General features: G+C 38.1%; 1 protein-coding gene and 1 long non-coding RNA gene across 2 annotated transcripts in view; one reads left to right on the top strand and one right to left on the bottom strand.

Annotated features, from left to right (window-relative positions):
- The window catches only part of PTPRQ (protein tyrosine phosphatase receptor type Q), a 239,820-nt gene extending 231,670 nt beyond the window's left edge, over positions 1-8,150 (top strand). Inside the window, exons 44-45 of the mRNA XM_040234499.1 lie at positions 6,533-6,656; positions 6,898-8,150. Coding sequence (XP_040090433.1) covers positions 6,533-6,656; positions 6,898-6,935 — 162 coding nt within the window. The 3' untranslated portion in view covers positions 6,936-8,150. The remainder of the gene's footprint in view (positions 1-6,532; positions 6,657-6,897) is intronic.
- Positions 1-21,108, bottom strand: part of LOC120858442 — an 86,467-nt gene that overhangs the window by 54,200 nt on the left and 11,159 nt on the right. The gene's annotated exons all lie outside the window — the stretch shown is intronic.

Below are 21,108 nucleotides of genomic sequence, written 5' to 3'. Positions count from 1 at the left end.
CAGTCTGTTGTTCCATGTCCAGTTCTAACTTTTGCTTCCTGACCTGCATACAGATTTCTCAAGAGGCAGGTTAGGCGGTCTGGTATTCCCATCTCTTTCAGAATTTTCCACAGTTTATTGTGATCCACACAATCAAAGGCTTTGGCATAGTCAATAAAGCAGCACTGAGTGCAGGCAGCTGCGAGCCTGAGGCCAGGGGCGGCAGCTGGGAGGAGCCACCCACGCCCGAGGCCAGGGCCTGTGGCCGGGAGGAGCAACCGGAGAAGCAGTGGCTACGCCGGCACAGGAGGGCCTAGAGGAGCTACCCCACGTTGAAGGTCAGGAACGGAGCCGGTAAGGAGATACCCCTCGTCCAAGGTAAGGAGCAGTGGCTGTGCTTTGCTGGAGCAGCCATGAAGAGATACCCCAGGCCCAAGGTAAGAGAAACCCAAGTAAGATGGTAAGTGTTGTAAGAGGGCATCAGAGGGCAGACACACTGAAACCATACTCACAGAAAACTAGTCAATCTAATCACACTGGGACCACAGCCTTCTCTATATGCAGAGTACATCATGAGAAATGCTGGGCTGGAGGAAGCACAAGCTGGAATCAAGACTGCCAAGAGAAACATCAATAACCTCAGATATGCAGATGACACCACCCTTATGGCAGAAAATGAAGAACTAAAGAGCCTCTTGATGAAAGTGAAAGAGGAGAGTGAAAAAGTTGGCTTAAAGTTCAACATTCAGAAAACTAAGATCATGGCATCCGGTCCTATCACTTCATGGCAAATAGATGGGGAAACAGTGGAAACAGTGACAGAGCTTATTTTCAGGGCTCCAAAGTCACTGCAGATGGTGATTGCAGCCATGAAATTAAAAGACAACGCTTGCTTCTTGGAAGAAAAGCTATGACCAACCTAGACAGCATATACATTATCATATGTAAAATAGAGCGCCAATGGGAATTAGCTGTATGGCTCAGGAAACTCAAACAGGGGCTCTGTAAAAACCTAGAGGGGTGGGGTGGGGAGGGAGATGGGAGGGAGGTTCAAAAGGGAGGGGCTACATGTCTGTCTATGGCTCATTCACGTTGAAGTTTGACAGAGAACAACAAAAGTCTGTAAAGCAATTATCCTTCGATTAAAAAATAAATTTTAAAAAGAAGCTCAAAAAAGAAAAAAAAAAAAAGCAAAGACATTACTTTGCCAACAAAGGTCCATATTATAGTCAAAGCTGTGAATTTTCCAGTAGTCATGTCACATGATGGATGTGAGAGTTGGATTGTAAAAACGGCTGAGCGCCAAAGAGATGATGCTTTTGAACTGTGGTGCTGGAGAAGACTCTTGAGAGTCCCTTGGACTGCAAGGAGATCCAACCAGTCCATCCTAAAGGAGATCAGTCCTGAATATTCATTGGAAGGACTGATGCTTAAGCTGAAACTCCAATACTTTGGCCACTTGATGTGAAGAACTGACTCCTAAGAAAAGACCCTGATGCTGGGAAAGACAGAAGGTGGGAGGAGAAGGGGACGACAGAGGATGAAATGGTTGGATGGCAATACCAACTTGGACATGAGTTTAAACTTGCTCCAGGAGTTGGTGATGGACAGGGAAGCCTGGTGTGCTGCAGTCCATGGGGTCACAAAGAGTCGGACATGACTGAGTGACTGAACAACAACAAAGTGACTAAAACTTACTTATATTATCATTAGGTATTTTCAAAAGATAAACACTTAGCAGAAAATAACTCTGTTTCAATAATGTCTCAAAATATATATTTTAAATTATTTATCATTTTTATAAGTGTCTAGCTCACTGCAGATGGTGATTGCAGCCATGAAATTAAAAGACGCTTACTCCTGGGAAGAAAAGTTATGACCAACCTAGACAGTATATTCAAAAGCAGAGACATTACTTTGCCGACTAAGGTCTGTCTAGTCAAGGCTATGGTTTTTCCACTGGTCATGTATGGATGTGAGAGTTGGACTGTGAAGAAGGCTGAGCACTGAAGAATTGATGCTTTTGAACTGTGGTGTTGGAGAAGACTCTTGAGAGTCCCCTGGACTGCAAGGAGATCCAACCAGTCCATTCTGAAGCAGATCAGCCCTGGGTTCTTTGGAAGGAATGATCCTAAAGCTGAAGCTCCAGTACTTTGGCCACCTCATGTGAAGAGTTGACTCATTGGAAAAGACTCTGATGCTGGGAGGGATTGGGGGCAGGAGGAGAAGGGGATGACCGAGGATGAGATGGCTGGATGGCATCACTGACTCGACAGACGCGAGTCTGAGTGAACTCCGGGAGTTGGTGAGGGACAGGGAGGCCTGGCGTGCTGCGATTCATGGGGTCGCAAAGAGTCGGACATGACTGAGCGACTGAACTGAACTGAGCTCACTGAGAGATCTGATTACATTGTTGCTTTCTCCTCATAGTAGGGCTATAAGATGGTTATTCTAGGGGTATGAAAACTATCAGTCCTGCCATTTTCTTGTCATTTATTTTGCTGATAAATAATATCTGTGACCCTGAGTCTTTTTGTAGGAATCTTTTAAAGCCACTTTAATTATGTAATGGCTCGGTAAAACTAGGTCCTGTCATCCATATGCATTCCTTTAAATGCTGAAAGGCAACACAGGAATGAAGCACCACTCTTCCCTTACAAAACTTTAGAAACGGACTGGGACTTGTGGCCAGGCTCGGTTTCATGAGTATGCAGTCTATTCAAACTCATAGGTCCCCACCCTCAAAAGGGCCTTGCACGTGATTTGATGCCTGCTGTCACTGTTTTGAAAATCTTTATTACTTTTGAGGAAAAGTGTTAGTCAACTCTTTGCAACCTCATGGACTGTAGCCCATCAGGCTCCTCTGTCCTTGGAACTCTCCAGGCAAGAATACTGGAGTAGGTAGCCATTCCCTTCTCCAGGGGATCTTCCTGACTTAGGAACCAAACCCTGGTCTCCTGCATTGCAGGCAGATTCTTTACCATCTGAGCCACCAGGGAAGCCCCAATTTTGAAGAAGGAAGCTCACATTTTCACTTTGTAGTGAGCCCCACAAATTTTGTAGCTGGTTCTTATCCAGGGATCTTTTAAGGGCTTCAATATCAATACAACTATTAGTGATTATTAGAACATAAGAACAGGATAAATTGCTAACACTTTCCTCAATGTTCCTAGGTGTACACATGTACATGGTGAGCAATATTCTTGGCACTGATCAAGATGTAGATTCAGTCTTCAAATAATAAAAGTTGGATTTTGTCATGCTGTACAGCTTCGTGGAACCAAACTTTGTAACAAGTGTGTTCAAGAATGCCTGTGAATAATTTCACACAATTTAGTATTCCATATACACTTCATACACAAACTTCATACATTGTGCTGGAATAACCAGCCAGAGGAAACTGTTGTAGGTTGCGTAGGGGAATGGACAGAGCATGAATTTTGGAGTCAGAGAATTGAGTTCAGATTCCAGTCCTGCTACTTTCTGGCTTTGTGACTTTGTTTAGTTAACTTCTCTAAGCTATTTCTCTTTTGTAAAATAGCTGTGTTACACAATTTTATTGTCAGTATTAAATAAAAGAAAGTATCTGAAAGCACCAAGCATGCAGTAAATGCCCAGCATGCAGTAAATGTCTGACAATATAGTTGTGCCAACTGCTTTTTGGCATAAAAAAAGTGGCGGGTCATTAAAATCCTGATAAAAGTCACTGAATCAATAGGTACGAGTCATGAATATTAGTTGGGATATTTGAGATGAATACATCTTCATGTTCCCTGATGGCTCAGCAGGTAAAGATTCTGCCTGCAGTGCAGGAGACACAGGTTCAATCCCTGGATGGGGAAGATCCCCTGGAGGAGATGGCAACCTACTCCAGTGTTCGATAGAGGAACCTGGCTGGCATCACAGAGAGTCAGGCACAACTGAGCACAAGGCACATCAGCAGTATCCATAAAAATATAGGTAACCTTCCCCTGGTGGCACAGACGGTAAAGAACCTGCCTGCAATGCGGGAGACCCAGGTTCAATCCCTGCGTCAGGAAGATCCCCTGGAGAAGGGAAAGGCTACCCACTCCAGTATTCTTGCCTGGAGAATCCCATGAGCAGAGGAGCCTGGTAGGCGGACATGACTAAGCGATTAACACTTTCACTTCCACCCTTTCCATAAGAAGTCATAAAATTAAGGTATATCTATGTTTACTAAATAATTAGCCTCCACTTTGTAAACCATATAAATCACAATTCTCAGATCCCTGCTTAAAACATGGTATGCACAGCTAGCTGTCTTTCACCTGACTTTGTTCCCAGAAGCGAAGGTCTCTACTGTCTTTTCTCTGTGATGAAAAAAAGGGAAATGACCACACCTTGGCTCCAGTCCTTACAAATCAGCATTGCCTTGCACAAGAGTGGTTTCTTATTTTCTCATGTTGCACTTGGGAATGGTCCCAACGTCTGTGAAGAACGCTGTCTCAGCACAGACTGCAGTAACCATGGCCAGGGGTGGGGAGGTGGGAACCTCGGCAACATGGCACCATGAAAAGACACCCGAGGGGTTTACGCAAGAACCAAAAGTTCTTTCACTGTGTACCAAGCCACAGTTCACAGCAACCCCAAGAGATCTGAAGGAGCCTTCTCAGAGAACACTCTGCAGTGAGATAATATCCTGAGATACTATTCCTGCCTCAAATAAGGTTAGTCTGGATGAAATCCCTTTCCTGCTCTGGGTCTCTTGAAAATTGACTGATGTAAACTCCTGAAGAAGAAGAAAAAAGAATTATTTTTGGTGCCTAGTTTTTCTTTTTGCTGCCAGATTGATCGATCAAGGGATCGATTTATCTATCATCTATCTATCTGGCTGGCCTTAAATCTTATAACATAGCCTTTCTGATCCCCCAGATGAGGAAATCGAACATCAGAAAAACTTAATTCTTACGGTAACAGGACTATCTAGGGTAGAAACTGGAATTGAATTCTTCACTGACTCTTTGGCAATAACACACCACTGCAGAGAGAGCTTGGAACATGTAGCACTGCCCCATGGAGCTCAGCCTGCCCTGCTGCCAGAGTTTACACCCATCATTCTTTCCAGTGGAGAAGATGAGATCTGGACAGTCCGAAGTTTTGCATATCAAATGTGACTTCAAGTTCAAATGTGTTTTTTTTTTTAATAACGAAAATCATAAATGTACATGAATGCTGTTTTCAAAGAAACTATATCATGTCAATATATTTCTGCTAATAGTGCTACTCACTGTGTGATGTACATTTTAAAATACTCTTTTAGAATTACCTTGAGAAGAACGTTAACAGCAATTTTAATAGAATTTTTATTCCCTTATAACCCTTCCTTTCTCACCAAAATTGAATTATGTAACTTGATCATCCTTCTTACATACAAACTTGATCTCTAATGACTTCTGTATGCTCTCCAAATCAAGCCTGGCCTTAAATGGTAAAGATCGACTAACTGTGAGAATTACACGAGGCTAAGTCAACAAACATTCATTACGCAACTACCACATTCCAGCCACTATTACAAGCAATGGGAATATAGCAGTGAAGATGAGAGTTCTGTTCTCACAGAACCAACATTCCACTGATGAGACGTCTGTGGAAACATTTTGTAATCCGCGAAGAAATAGGTATTCCCGATAATGACCAGCAATTTCTGAAGAGTGTCTCAATAGTATAACTCCAAAAAGGTTTTGAGGTATACTTAGCAATAGATATAAATATAACTTAAGATGGTCACTTAGAGGACATTCTATTTAAATCAGTTGTGTGTGTATGTGTGTTATCTTAAACATTTGGTTATATTCCTTTAAATTCAGGTACCTTTCCTATGTGAAAATGAGGGTGCTTTTCTATGATTGTAACCTTAACTAACCTTTGGAAAAGTCCAAACCCAGAAATGCTAACAGGTCATTGAGTTATAGTGAATAAACTTAAAGAACTCAGGTGGTACTGAATCTATTCCAAACTTTAGATGAAATGTTACACATCTTTGGATATCTCAACAGTCAACTGCCTTGTATTTACAGAGACCAGATCCTTGACATTAAGTAGGCCAAATGTTGGGTGATTAACAGAATTGTTAACCACACTCTACACGTGCCTTTGGTGTATAGGTATGCTCAATCACAGCTTTTGAAACTAAATTTAGCATCTACATTCCAAAAGCCACTCTAATAAGAAAAGTATAAGAAAAATTAATCATGCCCAAAAGGAAAAACATAAACAAATTTAAATAATATAATTTTTTTAGTTTTTATAATCACAGCAAGAAAGAACATATGAACAGTTGGTATTTAATAACAAGTACAAAAAAACCCCCAAAAACCCTGGAAGCTACAAAAAACTCCACAGGAGTTCAGCAGACTTTATGTTTGAAATGATAGAAAATCATTTATATACTTGGTAAATTCTGTGCCTTTAACTTAGCTATTTAACATTTGCTGAATTCATTATTACTTTTAACTGTAAAAGTATAGCCCCTCCTTGTAAGAAAAATCCCCACCTCATCTATTTATTTAACCACCCTTTCTTTGGTGTCTAGGCACAGTATATCTTTTTACATCAGTGCGTTCTGGATCTCTTATCAAGTAAAGGAAATAATCAGCTCATCTGTTTTGTTAACTATTCAGCACTTCAGAAGATGGACTCTTTGGATGCCATGGAAGGTAAACAGAGGCACTGTATATCAACTTATGAGTTTACCACCTATAACAGGAGCATTAATTCAATAATCACCATTTACTGAAAATGGTTTAGAAGCTTGGCTAGCAAACATACCAATTTTTAATTTCTCTCTAATCCAGGTTAGGATAATAGCCTTTCCAAGTACATTATATTTTTATCATGAAACACATAAATCTTTTGAACTGTTAACTTTCTCTCTTATGGCATGTTTTTATGTTATAGGTGATGTTGAGCTTGAATGGGAAGAAACCACCATGTAAATATTCAGACCAAAGATTACAACTGGAAGATATTTTCAAACCCCAGGGGCCAAAATTATCCCCTTATTCTTCTGATTTGAAATGTATAGCCTTAAGTAAATCTCTATGCTGCCCTTACTGTGCCTTACTAAACTTATATTTTATGAATAGTCCTAGGAAATAGCTAATTCAAGATAGTTGTCTGTTTTGTACAGAACATTATAAACTTAAATTGTTTAAGAAGAGATATCCCAGAGATTTCTGAAGCATTCTGTATTTGGGGAATGTGTCAAATATAAAATTATGTTTAACGTTTCAATGTGAATTTCCCCTACATATTGGATTCAATCTTGAACAAAAGCTGTAAATGTTGATTCAGTCGTGTTATTCTGGCCTCCAGGGTGTTGACTTTTCTCGTGGATAACTTCCAGGACTGTCATAATGATCTGTACTTCCATGTATGCTCCTGTGTTTTGAATCCTCTGTTTTATGAGTGCTGAGATACCATCTCATGATCTCGAACAGCTGACAGTAACCCCTTGACACTCCCCGGATTACTTAGCCTTTATACAACACACAGTAGCTCTTCGGATACACTTAGGGCTATTTCAGTTGCACTGTAATATTTAGCTTAAAAAAACAGAAGGAAAAATTAAACAGTGCAGTTGATCATACGAAGTTGTCTGGTACTTTTCTAGCCTGTCTATATCTGTATGTTTTCAGGAACAAGCTGTACCACTATATTGTTTGGTTAAATGTATCAGTATTTGTCCATAGATATGTATTCAACCTAATAACAATTTTGAAGGATTTTTTCAGCAGAAATGTATGAAAACAGTAATAAAAAGGTAATGTGTCTCAAGTTTGAAAACCCATGATGTGCTGCTGTGGTGCCAATAGACACTTCTGAATAGATTACATAAAATGGTCTTTATTTCATTTCCTAAGGCTAATTATTGAGGAGTACATTTGCTGGAATTGAACACAAAAAATTAACTAGACCGTAGCATATTAGAGATTTTTTTTTCAAAGAAAATAACTCACCCTCCTTTTGTTAGATAGCAACAATGTGCTAAGTTTTGAACTATATGAAATTATTGTCATAGATTTCAATTAAGGGTCATAAAATAGTATTATTTTATTTCTTCTATGGTAAGAATCACAGTATGTTTATTTCTGCTGGAATACACATATAGAAAATGTAATGGCCAATAAAATTGAATTTTAAGGAATTGAGTTACTTTGCAGCATGATTTCAGAGGTCCTTATAAACAAAAATTTGATTTTGTATCACATATTAAGATATAATTAGTGATTATCTTAACATAAAGTATATTATATATAATTACAATAAGTAATATATGACCATTTCCCAAGGTACTCAAAAATAGTAAATAATTTTAAAAATTGAATTTATCATCCAAGAAATTAAATCCTTTAGTTTTCCCAGCAATTCCGCTTTCTGCTTTTTAATGGCAAGAGTGTGTAAATAAATATATTAATGTTCCAACCAGAAAGTAAACCAGAAAGTTTACTCTATAAAAAGTTAGAGAAAACAGAAATGATGAGAACTCTAAAATACTCAAACTGGAGTAAGAAGTTCTTCACTTTGCTTCATGAAAACTCATTGAAAACGTGTGGTAAGCCAGTACTTACGAACGTGAACTTTTGTGTTCATGGAAGACAGACCTGTGGAACGTACTGGAAGTCTACTTTTAAATGTATTAAATAAGAAAAGAAATAGTTCAATCCACAAGCAAGTCCATTTTCGATAGTATCTATATAAAGCAGAGTCCAGAATAGAGTTGACCCATGTGTATATGCATATAAAACAAAGTTTTGAAACAAAGCCTCCTCTAAAAGAGTGCTTAGCAGTCTTTACTGTGCGTACAAATCACCTGGGGATTGTGTTAAAATGTAGATTCTACTTCAGCAGGTCTAGGATAAGACCTAGGACTCATCACTTCTAGAAAGTACTCAAGTTATGTTGCTGTTTGATTTCGGGCCATACAATGAATAACAAATCTCTAAAAGACAGGATTAGAATAACTTTATTTCCACCTGAAATTACTTGAAACATGTCTAAAAAGATTCATCTTCATTATATATAAAACACCTGTAACAGAGCACCTGTTAAGTGTATTGTTCACTAGTTGATCACAAAACTGTAACTGAAATTCACATATTAAAGATAGCTAAATTTTCTCTTAATTATACTGTGAAAAAGGCTAGTTTACAGCCAAGTTTTATAGGTGGCTACTAAGTGCAAATTAAAATAATGAGGAACATCTGTAACATTTTTAGATCAGATTTGTCAAAATACATTGAAGCATATGTACAGTAAATGAGCAACGTGTGTTTCATCTGAACCAAATGAAACTGGAGCCTCTCAGAGTTGTTTGTCAGAAATGAGAGCAGCTGTGAGTATCACCTCTACATTCATGCTGCTTTAAAACGCATAATTTTCGTCTTTCACTTCATAGGTGAAATGTATAATAAGTCTTTCAAAAAAGCTAATGAAACCTTGCCCTCTTCGTAGAGGAGATGGCGATTCAATCTTCACATCTAGTATCAAACACTAGATTTTAAAAATGAAGTTGAAGTTCAGCACTCTCTACGTCATGACATTATTGGAACAGGTCCATTTTTGTAGGCCAACTTTTAGAAAACTCATAGTAAAAATTTTGATGATGTCAGTAACACAAAATGATCTGAAATTCTCAACTGCCTGATACTAAAAAGTGAAAATGTGGAATAAAAATTTTATAAAGCATAATCTTGGCTTGCCTTCTTAGGATCACTAATACTGTGTGGTAAATATCATCATAAACATGCATAAAGATACCGTTTGGAATCAAAACTCATACACCCATCCGTTCGTGAAGATGTTCTACGGAATAGATGAGACCGCACATATGAAAGTGTTTCAAAAAGTACAAGGAATCGCACAAAGATAATTTTTTACAATATCTTATCCCGGCTGCGCAGTGTGCATGCTTATCCGGAAGCTAACACACCCCGCTTTATGGTTGTACTGCACCTCGCGATACTTGTTCCGCATTTGTAGGTCTCACATGCACACGTTAAAGAGAAAATTACAGCAGATATATTGACTTCTGCTAAGACCAGGGATGCTTTCTTTTCACGAATGATTAAGAGCATTCCCAAGGAATGTCTGGATTAAAGTGAACAGATAAACACGTATACAAGTAACAAAATATGATTTGGAAAACAAATGAAGACAACTTCCCTTTCAGATGTTTCAAATGGACATACCAAATCAGTGTCTGCAATACAGTCATTTGAAAATAAAATTAACTCAATCGACAGTGAAGGTGAAATCGCTCAGTCGTGTCCAACTCTTGGCGACCCCATGGACTGTAAGCTACCAGGTTCCTCCATCCATAGGATTCTCCAGGCAAGAGTACTGGCTGCTGCTGCTGCTAAGTCACTTCAGTCCGACTCTGTGCGACCCCATAGACGGCAGCCCACCAGGCTCCCCCATCCCTGGGATTCTCCAGGCGAGAACACTGGAGTGGGGTGCCATTTCCTTCTCCAGATGAAAAGCATTATTCTCCCTTGTTAATGGGATTGTTTCTTTAGAATTGCAAGCTTGAATTATTTTCATTTTTACTGAAAGTATTAGATTGAGAAGCCATTTTAGTAAATTAGAAACTTTTTAGAATACTTTTACATCCATATAATACTTTTATATGTGATTAATCCTTATAAATTCCTCTAAGATTCTAAATTTCTCTGCTGTGTCCACTATCACAGATTAACATAATAAAAGCTTAATAGATGCACCTGAGACAACATTTAGTAAAGATGGAAGCTGCATATCATAATCTCGTCACTGAAAGCCGATGATAAAGATAAAATTTGTAAACCTCACAAAGAAAATAGACCTATTGAGGAGTTCAAGATAAGAAAATATCCTGGCTTCTATTTAGAAACAATGCAAGCCAATTGACAATGAAACAACATATTCAAAGTCCTCAAAGTACCACCTAAATCTGATTAAGGGCAAATACAAAAAGCTACAGCTGCTGTCACGAAAGTGAAAGTCGCTCAGTTTGTCCAACTCTTCCTGATCTCATAGACTGTAACCCACCAGTCTCCTCTGTTCATGGGTTTCTCCAGGCAAAAATACTGGAATGGGTTGCCATTTCTTACTCCAGGGGATCTTCCTGACCCAAGGATCAAATCCAGGTTTCCTGCATTGCGGGTAGACTTTTAACCGCCTGAGTCACCAGGTGAAATATTAGAGGCCTTCACCCTAAGAGCAAAAAAAGGCAAAAATGCCCACTTTCACAACTTCTGGGAAGATCTCTGGAGTAGGAAATGTCAACCCACTCCAGGATTCTTGGCTTAAAAATTCCATGGACAGAAGAGCCTGGCACACTACGGTCCATGGGGTTGCAAAGGGTCGGACATGACTGAGCAGCTGAGTACGCACTCACAACTTCTATTCCACATTGTACTGATGTTCCTAGTCATTACACTAAGGCAAGAAAAAGGTTTGTAAATGAAGAGACAAAACTGCCTATATGAGTGTAACTATTTATGAGGAAATTCCTGAGGAAACTACAAAATTCACTATGTATAATAAATAGCTTTAAAACATATTACAGAATATGAGATCAAGATACAAAATAATCAGTTTTATCTTGACAACTGAACAACTGGAAATGGTAATTAAAAATGCCCTTAAGGATACCATCCATAAACATGAAATGCTTAGAATAAGTTTAACAAAGTATCTGTAAGAAACATACACTAGAAACAATATTGATATGAATTGAAGCAGGCTTAAATAAAATTTTTATAATGCATGTCCATGAACTCAGAACATCATTTCTCCTCATACTGATCTATGGATTAAATGGAATATCAATCCCATAAGGCTTTTTTTCTAGAAATCAATAAACTTGCTTATAATTTATATAGAAATGATGCAAAAAAAAAATCTAGAATAGCCAAAGTATTCAAATAGAACACTGCTGAATGATTTACACTGCATTGATGTATACATCTATAGCATTTCTATTAAAAAAAATACAAAGTAAAAAAATGGATTCTCACATAGCTGGTCAGTTAGGTGTCAACAAAGATGACAAAGTAATTCAATGGAGAAAAGACTGTCTTCCCAGTAAATAGCGCTGGAATGGCTGGGTGCCCACTTGAAAAAGCATTAGTCTTCATCTTTAGCCTCATCCCCAGCCTATATAACACACACAAATATTAACTTGAAATTCAACACAGACCTAAATGTAAAGCTTAAACTATAAAGCTTATAAGAAAAAAGTTAATAAAATCATTTTGACATTGGGACATGCAAAGATGTCTTAGAGTACAAAGAAATAGAACATAAAAGAAAAAATTGATATATTGTACTTCATCAGAATTATAACATTCTGCTCTTTAAAAGACTATGAAGAAAATGAAAATTCAGGCCACTGTCTGGGAGAATAGGAGAAAATATTCACAAATGTGACAAGATGCAAGTCCTGGGATTGGTATCCAGAATGCATGTATATTTACAGATTAACACACACACAAATAGACAATACATAAAAAGATGCTCAACACCATTAGTCCTCAAGAAAATGCAAATGAAAATCAGAATGAAGTAACCATACTAATAAAGTTAATTAAAGTTAAAAATGACAGGTAATATCAAGTCATGCCAGCACAAATTTGGAGAAGCTGCTATGGTATACGGTGCAACTACTCTGAAACACAGACTATTTCTTACAAAGATAATACCCTATTGCCATATTACTCAGTATTGCCACTCCTACTCATTTATCCAAGGAAGTTAAAATATATTTCCAGAAACGGACTTGTAATTAATAGTGCTCTTAGCAACTTTATTTACAATGGCCAAAAATGGAAAGAATCCAAATACCCACCAGCAGGAATGAGCAATTAAGTTGTGGCATTTTTTGACAAGAAAATGAAATAGTGATACACATGAGAACAGGAAAAATATTCAAAACCATTACTGAGTGAAAAGAAGACAAATATAGGGGAATACATACTGGAAGAGAGTCCATGTAGATGTAGTTCTTGAGCAGGTAAAATTAATCTATAGTGATGGAGATCAAATCAGTGGTTACCTGGAGTGGAGTTTATGTTTATGACTGCAATGGACAAAAAGGAACTTTTGGAGGGTGTTGAAAGTTCTGTACCTTGAATAGTGTTATTTATACAGGTATATTTATTTGTTAAAATGTTTTAAGTTGTATACATACAATGAATGCTTTTTTCATGTAAATTTAATAAAGTTGATTAAAAATAGAATAATGAAAAAATTATTAAGATATTTACAGTAAGCTACTCATATGTTTTTAAAATACAAGCAGTGCATATTTAATGGATTAACTGATTATAGTATGTATGTAAAATCATATATAGTAATGTAAGGGCATCAGAATCGTGATTTCCTCTGACATGGGAGGAACTCGGGGAGGAAGATGAACTGCCATGAAGTCAAGGGGACCACAAGGGTTTCAAACGCATTTGTAAATTTTGTTTTAAAGTCTAAAGCTTATATGGCCACATAGATTTGTCAAAATTAAGTAATGAATAAAAAATATTATTCTTTAAAGTTTTGTGTTTGAAATATTTCATAATTTTAAAAGTGGGAGTATAATTTAAACTAATAACTTATTACAATGACACAAATATTTATGTACTGTTTTCACTAATCTATCAAAGTATCCTGCTCATCTGCTTGAATGAGGGCAATATGAAGAGAAATGTTTATTTACTCCATTCCCAAAGGACTAGCAATCAGTGTTTTAACATTTGAAATAAAAGCTGATATACTGCAAGTGCTTTCCGCAGAATTCACTAGTTCTTATTCACTTAGTATTTATAGTTCACTAAAAACTATATTTGTATTCACTTAGTATTTATAGTTTCAGGTGAACTGCTGTGGAAATATGAATCCACTTGCTGGACTCTTTTAGTGGAAAACAGAGCTTCATCAGTCTAAGGGTACCACATTCATAAAGTTGGTGCATACTAACAGGATCAACATCTACGTCTCTGGGCTATTGCCTCATTTATATTTTAAAGGATACACTTACAATTGTAATATGAATCATTTGCATGACATAGACTTATAATTCTATTTACCATGAATAATAATAGCTTTCTTTAATGAATCATTATGTGCCAAGCATTCTTCTAAGGATTTTATAAATATTAATCTCCTGACAATTCGTGGAAGTAGGTAGCATGATTTGCCTTTTACAAATGAGAAAACAAAAGCAAAAAAAAAAAGGTTAAATAACCTGCCCGGGTTTACACATCAAGGAAGTGAAACAGCCTAGAACTGAAACTGGAAATCTGACTTTAGAGTCTATAGCATCGGCTACCACACACCATTGTATTACCTAGAGACCACCAGATACACAGTAGCTTTGATCTCACCTATTTGGACACAGAACATATATGTGAACTCTCATTACGCTTATCCTCAAGCACAGACGTTTCTGGATATCATCTAAAATAAGCCCCTTGATGCAAGTTACTCATGTAATATAGTCAGCCAGTGGTAATGCTACCCTTTGAATTCAAGCATCAAGTTTGATATTCTTTCTGCAATTTGCTGCCTCCTCCAATATGTATTGATCCAAACCAAGATGTACTGTTTGTTTTCCCAAATCTCAGGAACTTGTTGCCAGATTTCTCCCCCTAGCTCTCAGCTCTATTATTTTACCCATCTATTTGGCAGCCTGACCTTGCCTATTAAGTTAAACTCATAAAGTGTTTTTCCCACTGTCTTACTCCAATTTTCCAGACCTAAGCCAAACTATGACACTTCCTGCCTTAACATACCCTACACGTTATCAATACCATGCTTTAGCTCCTATATTCTCAACAGATCTTACCCTCCACTCACGTTCCCCCTCTTCCTAGATTGTCAGCTGCTTGTGAATAAGGGCTAACTTTTTCTCACAATTTTAACCTCATTGCATTTCATATAACATCATCTTCTGTATGAGATGAACCGGAACTAATATATGCAACTGGAAAGTTTCCCTTAGAAGAAGTAAAATAACGTGGCCTACACGGCAGTGTATTTGCCTACCAATCTCCATTTGCTAAAATATCTTAACAAGGAGCAAACAAGCACTACTGGATCAAAGACAAATGAAAATACATTTCAACAGCAGGGACAATGAGCAGACAGTAATTTGTCATTTATTCAGGATCACCAGTTACCCAGAATGACACTAAGATCTTAACAGTATGCAGACAAAAATCCTTTGAACAACTGAAAGTGACATAAAGGAATTCTGTACAATCGGACAACATACTAAAAATGAGTTCAACAGTATTTTTCGTCTTATAGACACTTCAACAAACATGATTTCCCCGTACACAGCAGTTTGTAACCAGCAAAGTTAATGGCCAATATCCTTATATTGTGTGCATACCAACACACATCTCACTTCCTAAAAGCATGTTAAAAGCATGTAAGCCTTCAAAACATAAAACTTGGGAACCACTTATAGAAATTCAATACATTTCAACAGCCACTGGAATATTACAGCCAAAGTACTCAAACTTTTTTTTTAATTACATTATATTTACTCCGTAAGGAGACAGGTAGGGGTTTAACACGTTTTTTTCCCCACCTCCCCCCCCAAAGACTCCATCAAAACTAATTAGACTATAAAAGCAGGGAGACACAGTTTCAAAAGAAACTTGGAACCAAATATTCCACGAGGTGAGACAGGTGCTGAGAGGCAGAGGCGGGTCTGGACTCAGCTGCCAATCTGTACACACATGGAGGCAGCCACCAGCGCCAGAGAGGACAGTAAGCAGCAACAGGTGGCGAGGCCGGCAGGCAGGACACATGCGGGTGGGCCGAGAGGAGGCATCGCATCATAGCGGGCAGGTGGGGCAAGGCTGAAGAGAAGCCAGGAGCTGGCACCGCTCAGATCCAGGAAAGCCGGAGGAAGGGAAGCAGGTCATGAGGGGTCAGGGTCCTACTGGCCAGCCAGGCTTAGAAGCATCGCCCTTCCTTGGGGGCAGACACAAAGTAGAGAGACTCAGGCTGGCTTCAATAACCCCTCGCTTTCTGAAGACAGATATAGACAGAGATACACAAACACATGTATCTCGAGATCACTCTTCAGTGTGGCTTAACAGTACTAAATAAATGGGAATTGCATGAAAAATACATACAGGCTTTAAATAACTAAGGCACTAGAGAAAGATTTGAGAAACAAAGATTTTATCAAAATCAGGTACCAAAAATATATACTGCTTATCTAACCAAAGCAATAAGAAAAAAAAAAAACAAATCAAAATTGTCATTATTTGATACAAAAATATTGCATACCTAGAAGATACAAATAAGTAGACTGAAAGGCTTTAATAAAGGTTCTCGAATACAAGTGACCACAAAATAAATATTCAAAAAGGATAACCAGTTAATGAGTGATAAGAAAGAATGGGAAAAATTAGTTCACTGATAACATCCAAAACATAAAGTACAGAGGCTAACCTCAGAGGGCACTTCTGAAGAAAACTATAGAACAGGGAAACCTAAGATATGATCAGATTTTTCAGTAAGGGAAGCCTATTATTAAAAAAAACAAGGTTATTTTCAAATTACTTCATAAGTTTAACATAGCAACTTAAAAATCTTTAATAGTGTTAGATTATTTCATATTTATGAAAACATCTTAAGTTCACCTTATGAAAACATCTGGAAAAATAAATGAGAAGAAATAAACTTTTATGTGATTAAGAGTGATGAGAAAACTTTCCTTTCATATGTTAAAATATTTTATAAAAATAAAGATGAAGTGTGTACCTAATATAAGAAGCAATACCTAATGAAACAGACAAGTTTTCAAATACAGGCCACATCATAAGATTTTATATATCAGAAAGTATCACCCACCAAGGAAGAAAAGATATGTTGCTATTCAGAAATGATGCACGGAAACTGGCTGCCGGGGGGGGAAAAAATTAAATCATGTCAAATTTAACCCCCTCGCGATAAACCAAGATGGATGTTGGAATGAATAAATCTTAGTATGTTCCATGCCTTATTTCCTTTGGTCTTAATTTCCTTTAAAAAATCATAAATAATTTCACCTTCTCAGGATAAACACCAACTTCTAATGCCAAGTGGGTCATATTAACCAAATGTGAAACATTTACATTTTCTCCAAAATTTATAAGAATTCTAACAAGTATGTCCCTGAAACAAAATGTATCCAAGAGGAAATAGTTCAGTTGCTCAGTGGTGTCAAACTCTTTGAGACCCCATAAATAGCAGCAGCCAGGCCTCCCTGTCCATCACCAACTCCCGGAGTTCACTCAAACTCATGTCCATCAAGTGGGTGATGCCAGAAATAAGAGGTATCCAAATTGAAAGGGAAGACGTAAAACTGTCATTATATGCAGATGATACAATACTTTAAATAGGAAACTCTGTAAGACTTCACACAAAAACTACTAGAAGTGTTAAATTCAGCAAAGTAGCAGGATATAAATTAACATAGCATAGAGAAATCTGTTGCATTTTTTTACACTAATAATGAAATATCAGAAAGTAAAATAAAAATCACTTTTAAAACAAAATATTTGAGGGCAGATTTTTTTTCTTTATACTATAGTCTAGCTAATAAATAAATAACAGACTATCACAACCTCTCACTCCGTAATGTATCTAAGCAAAGATCATGAATGGCTGCTAATGGTAAACAACAAAAAAAAAAAAAAAGAGAGAGAAAGAGAGACAGGTTTGTAGAATAAAAAAAAGTACAATGTAATCTTGCCAGCCCTGTCTCCCCCATTGAGTCTGAATCCAATCAAGCATCTACATCCAGCTACCAATTGATGAAATTATAGAAATTAGAAAAACATGTTAAATTATGCCCAAAAATGCAATCAACAAAATTGAGTTTGGAAAACCATACAGGACCAATGACTCAATTCTTTAAAAAAAAATCTGGAAAAGATATAAAGCTGTAGAGGAGGAACCATAGAGACTTAAAAGATTTATCAACTAACCACATTGTGGAGGCTTTCTTATGGTACCAGTTCAAACAAACCAAATATGGCTCAGCGCAAAGAGTCATACATTTAAGCTTCCACTGCAGCATTATTCATAATAGCCAAAAAAACAGATAAATAAATGTGGTACATGCATACAATGGAATATTATTCAGCCAGAAAAAGGAATGGAGTATTTATTCAAACATCAACCTTGAAAACTTTACGCTAAGTGAAGGTGTTACTCTCCGGTTTGTTTCACACACCTAGCAGCAAGCCAAAACGGTGAGACACCGAGGTTTGCAGCAAAGCAAGGAGATGGGCAAATAGGTCTCAAATCATCTCGGAGAAGCCAAGAGAATCTTTGTACAGCACTGGCGTAACTAAGCTACAGGCCTCTGCCCATTTTAAAGGTCACAAGTGCGCATGCCTCCGCATGCCCACGCATGCCCAGACCAGCCGTCAGTGGTCCTTTCTAGCCCTATGGAGCGCAGCTCGAACTAGACACAGCTGACTCTTGGCTCAGCCTGAGCTAGATGCAGCTGACTCCAAGTTCCTGGATAACAACTCAGGCAGGCATCTTATTGTTCAGGCTGCATGCTGCCTGGAGGACGTGAAAGTCTTAAAACCTTGTTCAGAGAAGGTTAAGTGAAGTGCCATTTCACCCATGGTTTCTAAAGAAGCCAGACATATTTCAATTATTCCACTTAAACTGAATATCCAAAATAGGCATATCCATAGAAAGTTCATTAGTGGTTGCCAAGAACAGAGTGGGAAATGGGACGTGACTATTAATGGGTACAAGGGTTCTTCTTGGGGTGATGGAAATAGTGGTGAGGATTGTACAACTTTGTGAAAATACTATAAACCGCTGAATGACACATTTTAAAATGGTGAACTTTAGGGCCTCCCTGGTGGCTCATTGGTAAAGAACCTGCCTGCCAACGGAGGAGACACTCATTTGATCCCTGGACTGGGAAGATTCCACATGCCTCACAGCAACTATGCCTGTGCCCTGCAACTACTGAGCCCTGCGCTCTAGAGCCCACAAGCCACGACTCTTGACGCCCAAATGCCCAGAGCAGTGGCCGTGAGAAGCCCACGAGCAGAAATGAAAACCCAGCCCAACCATAAATAAATACGTTTTCATGAAGCTATTTAATAAGACAGTTTGGGGGTTAATGCCATTGGCTAGAAGTATGACCATTTCACTCTCAGAGTTTAGGCCTGAATTACATGTAATTTACCAAAAAAAAAATTTAATAAGTGAGTTCGTCAAAAGATCGTAATTAAGTCACATGAAAGGAGAGGTCTGCTCTACTAAGTGTTCCACTATTACATGCTCTTTTCTAAGAAGTTAATTGAGGCCTGATTATTTCAACAGCACCTTATACAGACTACTGCGGTCATTTTCAAGTTGTCACAGATGTATTGAAAACAAAGTGAAAGTCAAAGTGTTAGTCAGTTGGGTCCAACTCTGCAACCCCATGGACTATAGCTCGCCAGGCTCCTCTGTCCGTGGAATTATGCAGGCAAGAATACTGGAATGGATTGCCATTCCTTTATCCAGAGGATCTTCTTGACCCAGGGATCAAACTCAGATCTCCTGAATTGCAGGCAGATTCTTTACTGTCTGAGCCAACTTTCGTGTGTTACATGATATGAAACATTTAAGATACCATTAAAAAAAATAAGTATTAATATTAGACTAAAAAATGTTGTACAAAATTCAGTTATTTCAAGGTAAATTAGAATATTTTTATTATTATAAAGCTAAGACTTTATTAAGAAGAAAGTTGAAGGATACAGAGGGGAGTTAAGGATTACTGGTTCCAGTGGGTTCCATACTATTTTACCTCAGGAACCCAGGCAACTCTGAACAAGTAAAGTTCAGGAAGTGAAATGGTGGCAACTGGAGAGTGTCCAGGAGAATGGCCAGCACTAAGATACCATGTGTCCCAAGGCCTTCACTGTCAGGGTCGGCTGGGAGACTCTTATGACATGGAAGCCAGGAACAACGAGGATGACCAGGTATTCAGGAACTGGGTGACTAGGAACAAGCAACCCAGCAATACTTTTAAAACAAGTGGTCAATAAATTACCATACTGTCTTCTTACATAGCACGAGTGCCTAAACACAAACTGATGTTCTCTAATTTTGTTGTGACAGCCAGACTAAGCAATTAATTACTTAGATTTAGTATCCAAGGTTTCGAAGAAGGTGATGGCACCCCACTCCAGCACTCTTGCCTGGCAAATCCCATGGACAGAGGAGCCTGGTAGGCTGCAGTCCATGGGGTCGCTAAGAGTCGGACATGACTGAGCGACTTCCCTTTCACTTTTCACTTTCATGCATTGGAGAAGGAAATGGCAACCACTCCAGTGTTCTTGCCTGGAGAATCCCAGAGATGGGGGAGCCTGGTGGGCTGCCGTCTATGGGGTCACACAGAGTCGGACACAACTGAAGTGACTTAGCAGCAGCAGCAGCAGTATCCAAGGCTTAGCAATTTCAGCTCCAAAAATAAAGCTTGCTATATATATATATATATATTTTTTTTTTTTTTTTTAAGTAGAGTGCCATTATCCCATAAAGTTTCCAGGAACTTCTACTAAAATAAGATGAGCATTGTCTCTTTCACTGATCTGGATGCACAGTGTTTTGGGCAAAGCACCAAATCACAAACAGAAATAGAAATAAAGGAAACAAGTGTCTGATAAGGAAAGATGCTATTTCACCTGAGGGAAGATGATGAGGGTTTTGACAGTTCTCACTCAGCAGATCTTACACAGTACCTGCTTTCCACCAAGTAGTCTTCTAAGCACTGATGATTACATAGATCCTGCTCTCCAGGGTGGACAACATGAGCAAATAAGCACTGGAGGGCAATGTGATAAGAGCTTGGTTATGAATAACCACAGGAGCAAATACTGTAATCAATATGAGACATAGGAAAAGAGGCGGTTGTGAAAAATAGAAATCGCCTGATGATCCACACTCCATAAACTGTCCCTTGTGAGTATTTTCTTACAGTCATAAACTTTGAAATAGGAACATCCTAGACAAAATCAAGTGCTCCCAAGTTTCCTGTGATTCTGTGCTTTTTCACCAGATTCTATTACCAAGGAAGCATACCATTAAAAAGACGTGATTTAGGCTAAGGCC

This window comes from Oryx dammah, unplaced genomic scaffold, assembly GCF_014754425.2.
Source record: "Oryx dammah isolate SB20612 unplaced genomic scaffold, SCBI_Odam_1.1 HiC_scaffold_29, whole genome shotgun sequence".
Taxonomy (NCBI): domain Eukaryota; kingdom Metazoa; phylum Chordata; class Mammalia; order Artiodactyla; family Bovidae; genus Oryx; species Oryx dammah.
This window is presented reverse-complemented; position numbering and strand designations above follow the sequence as displayed.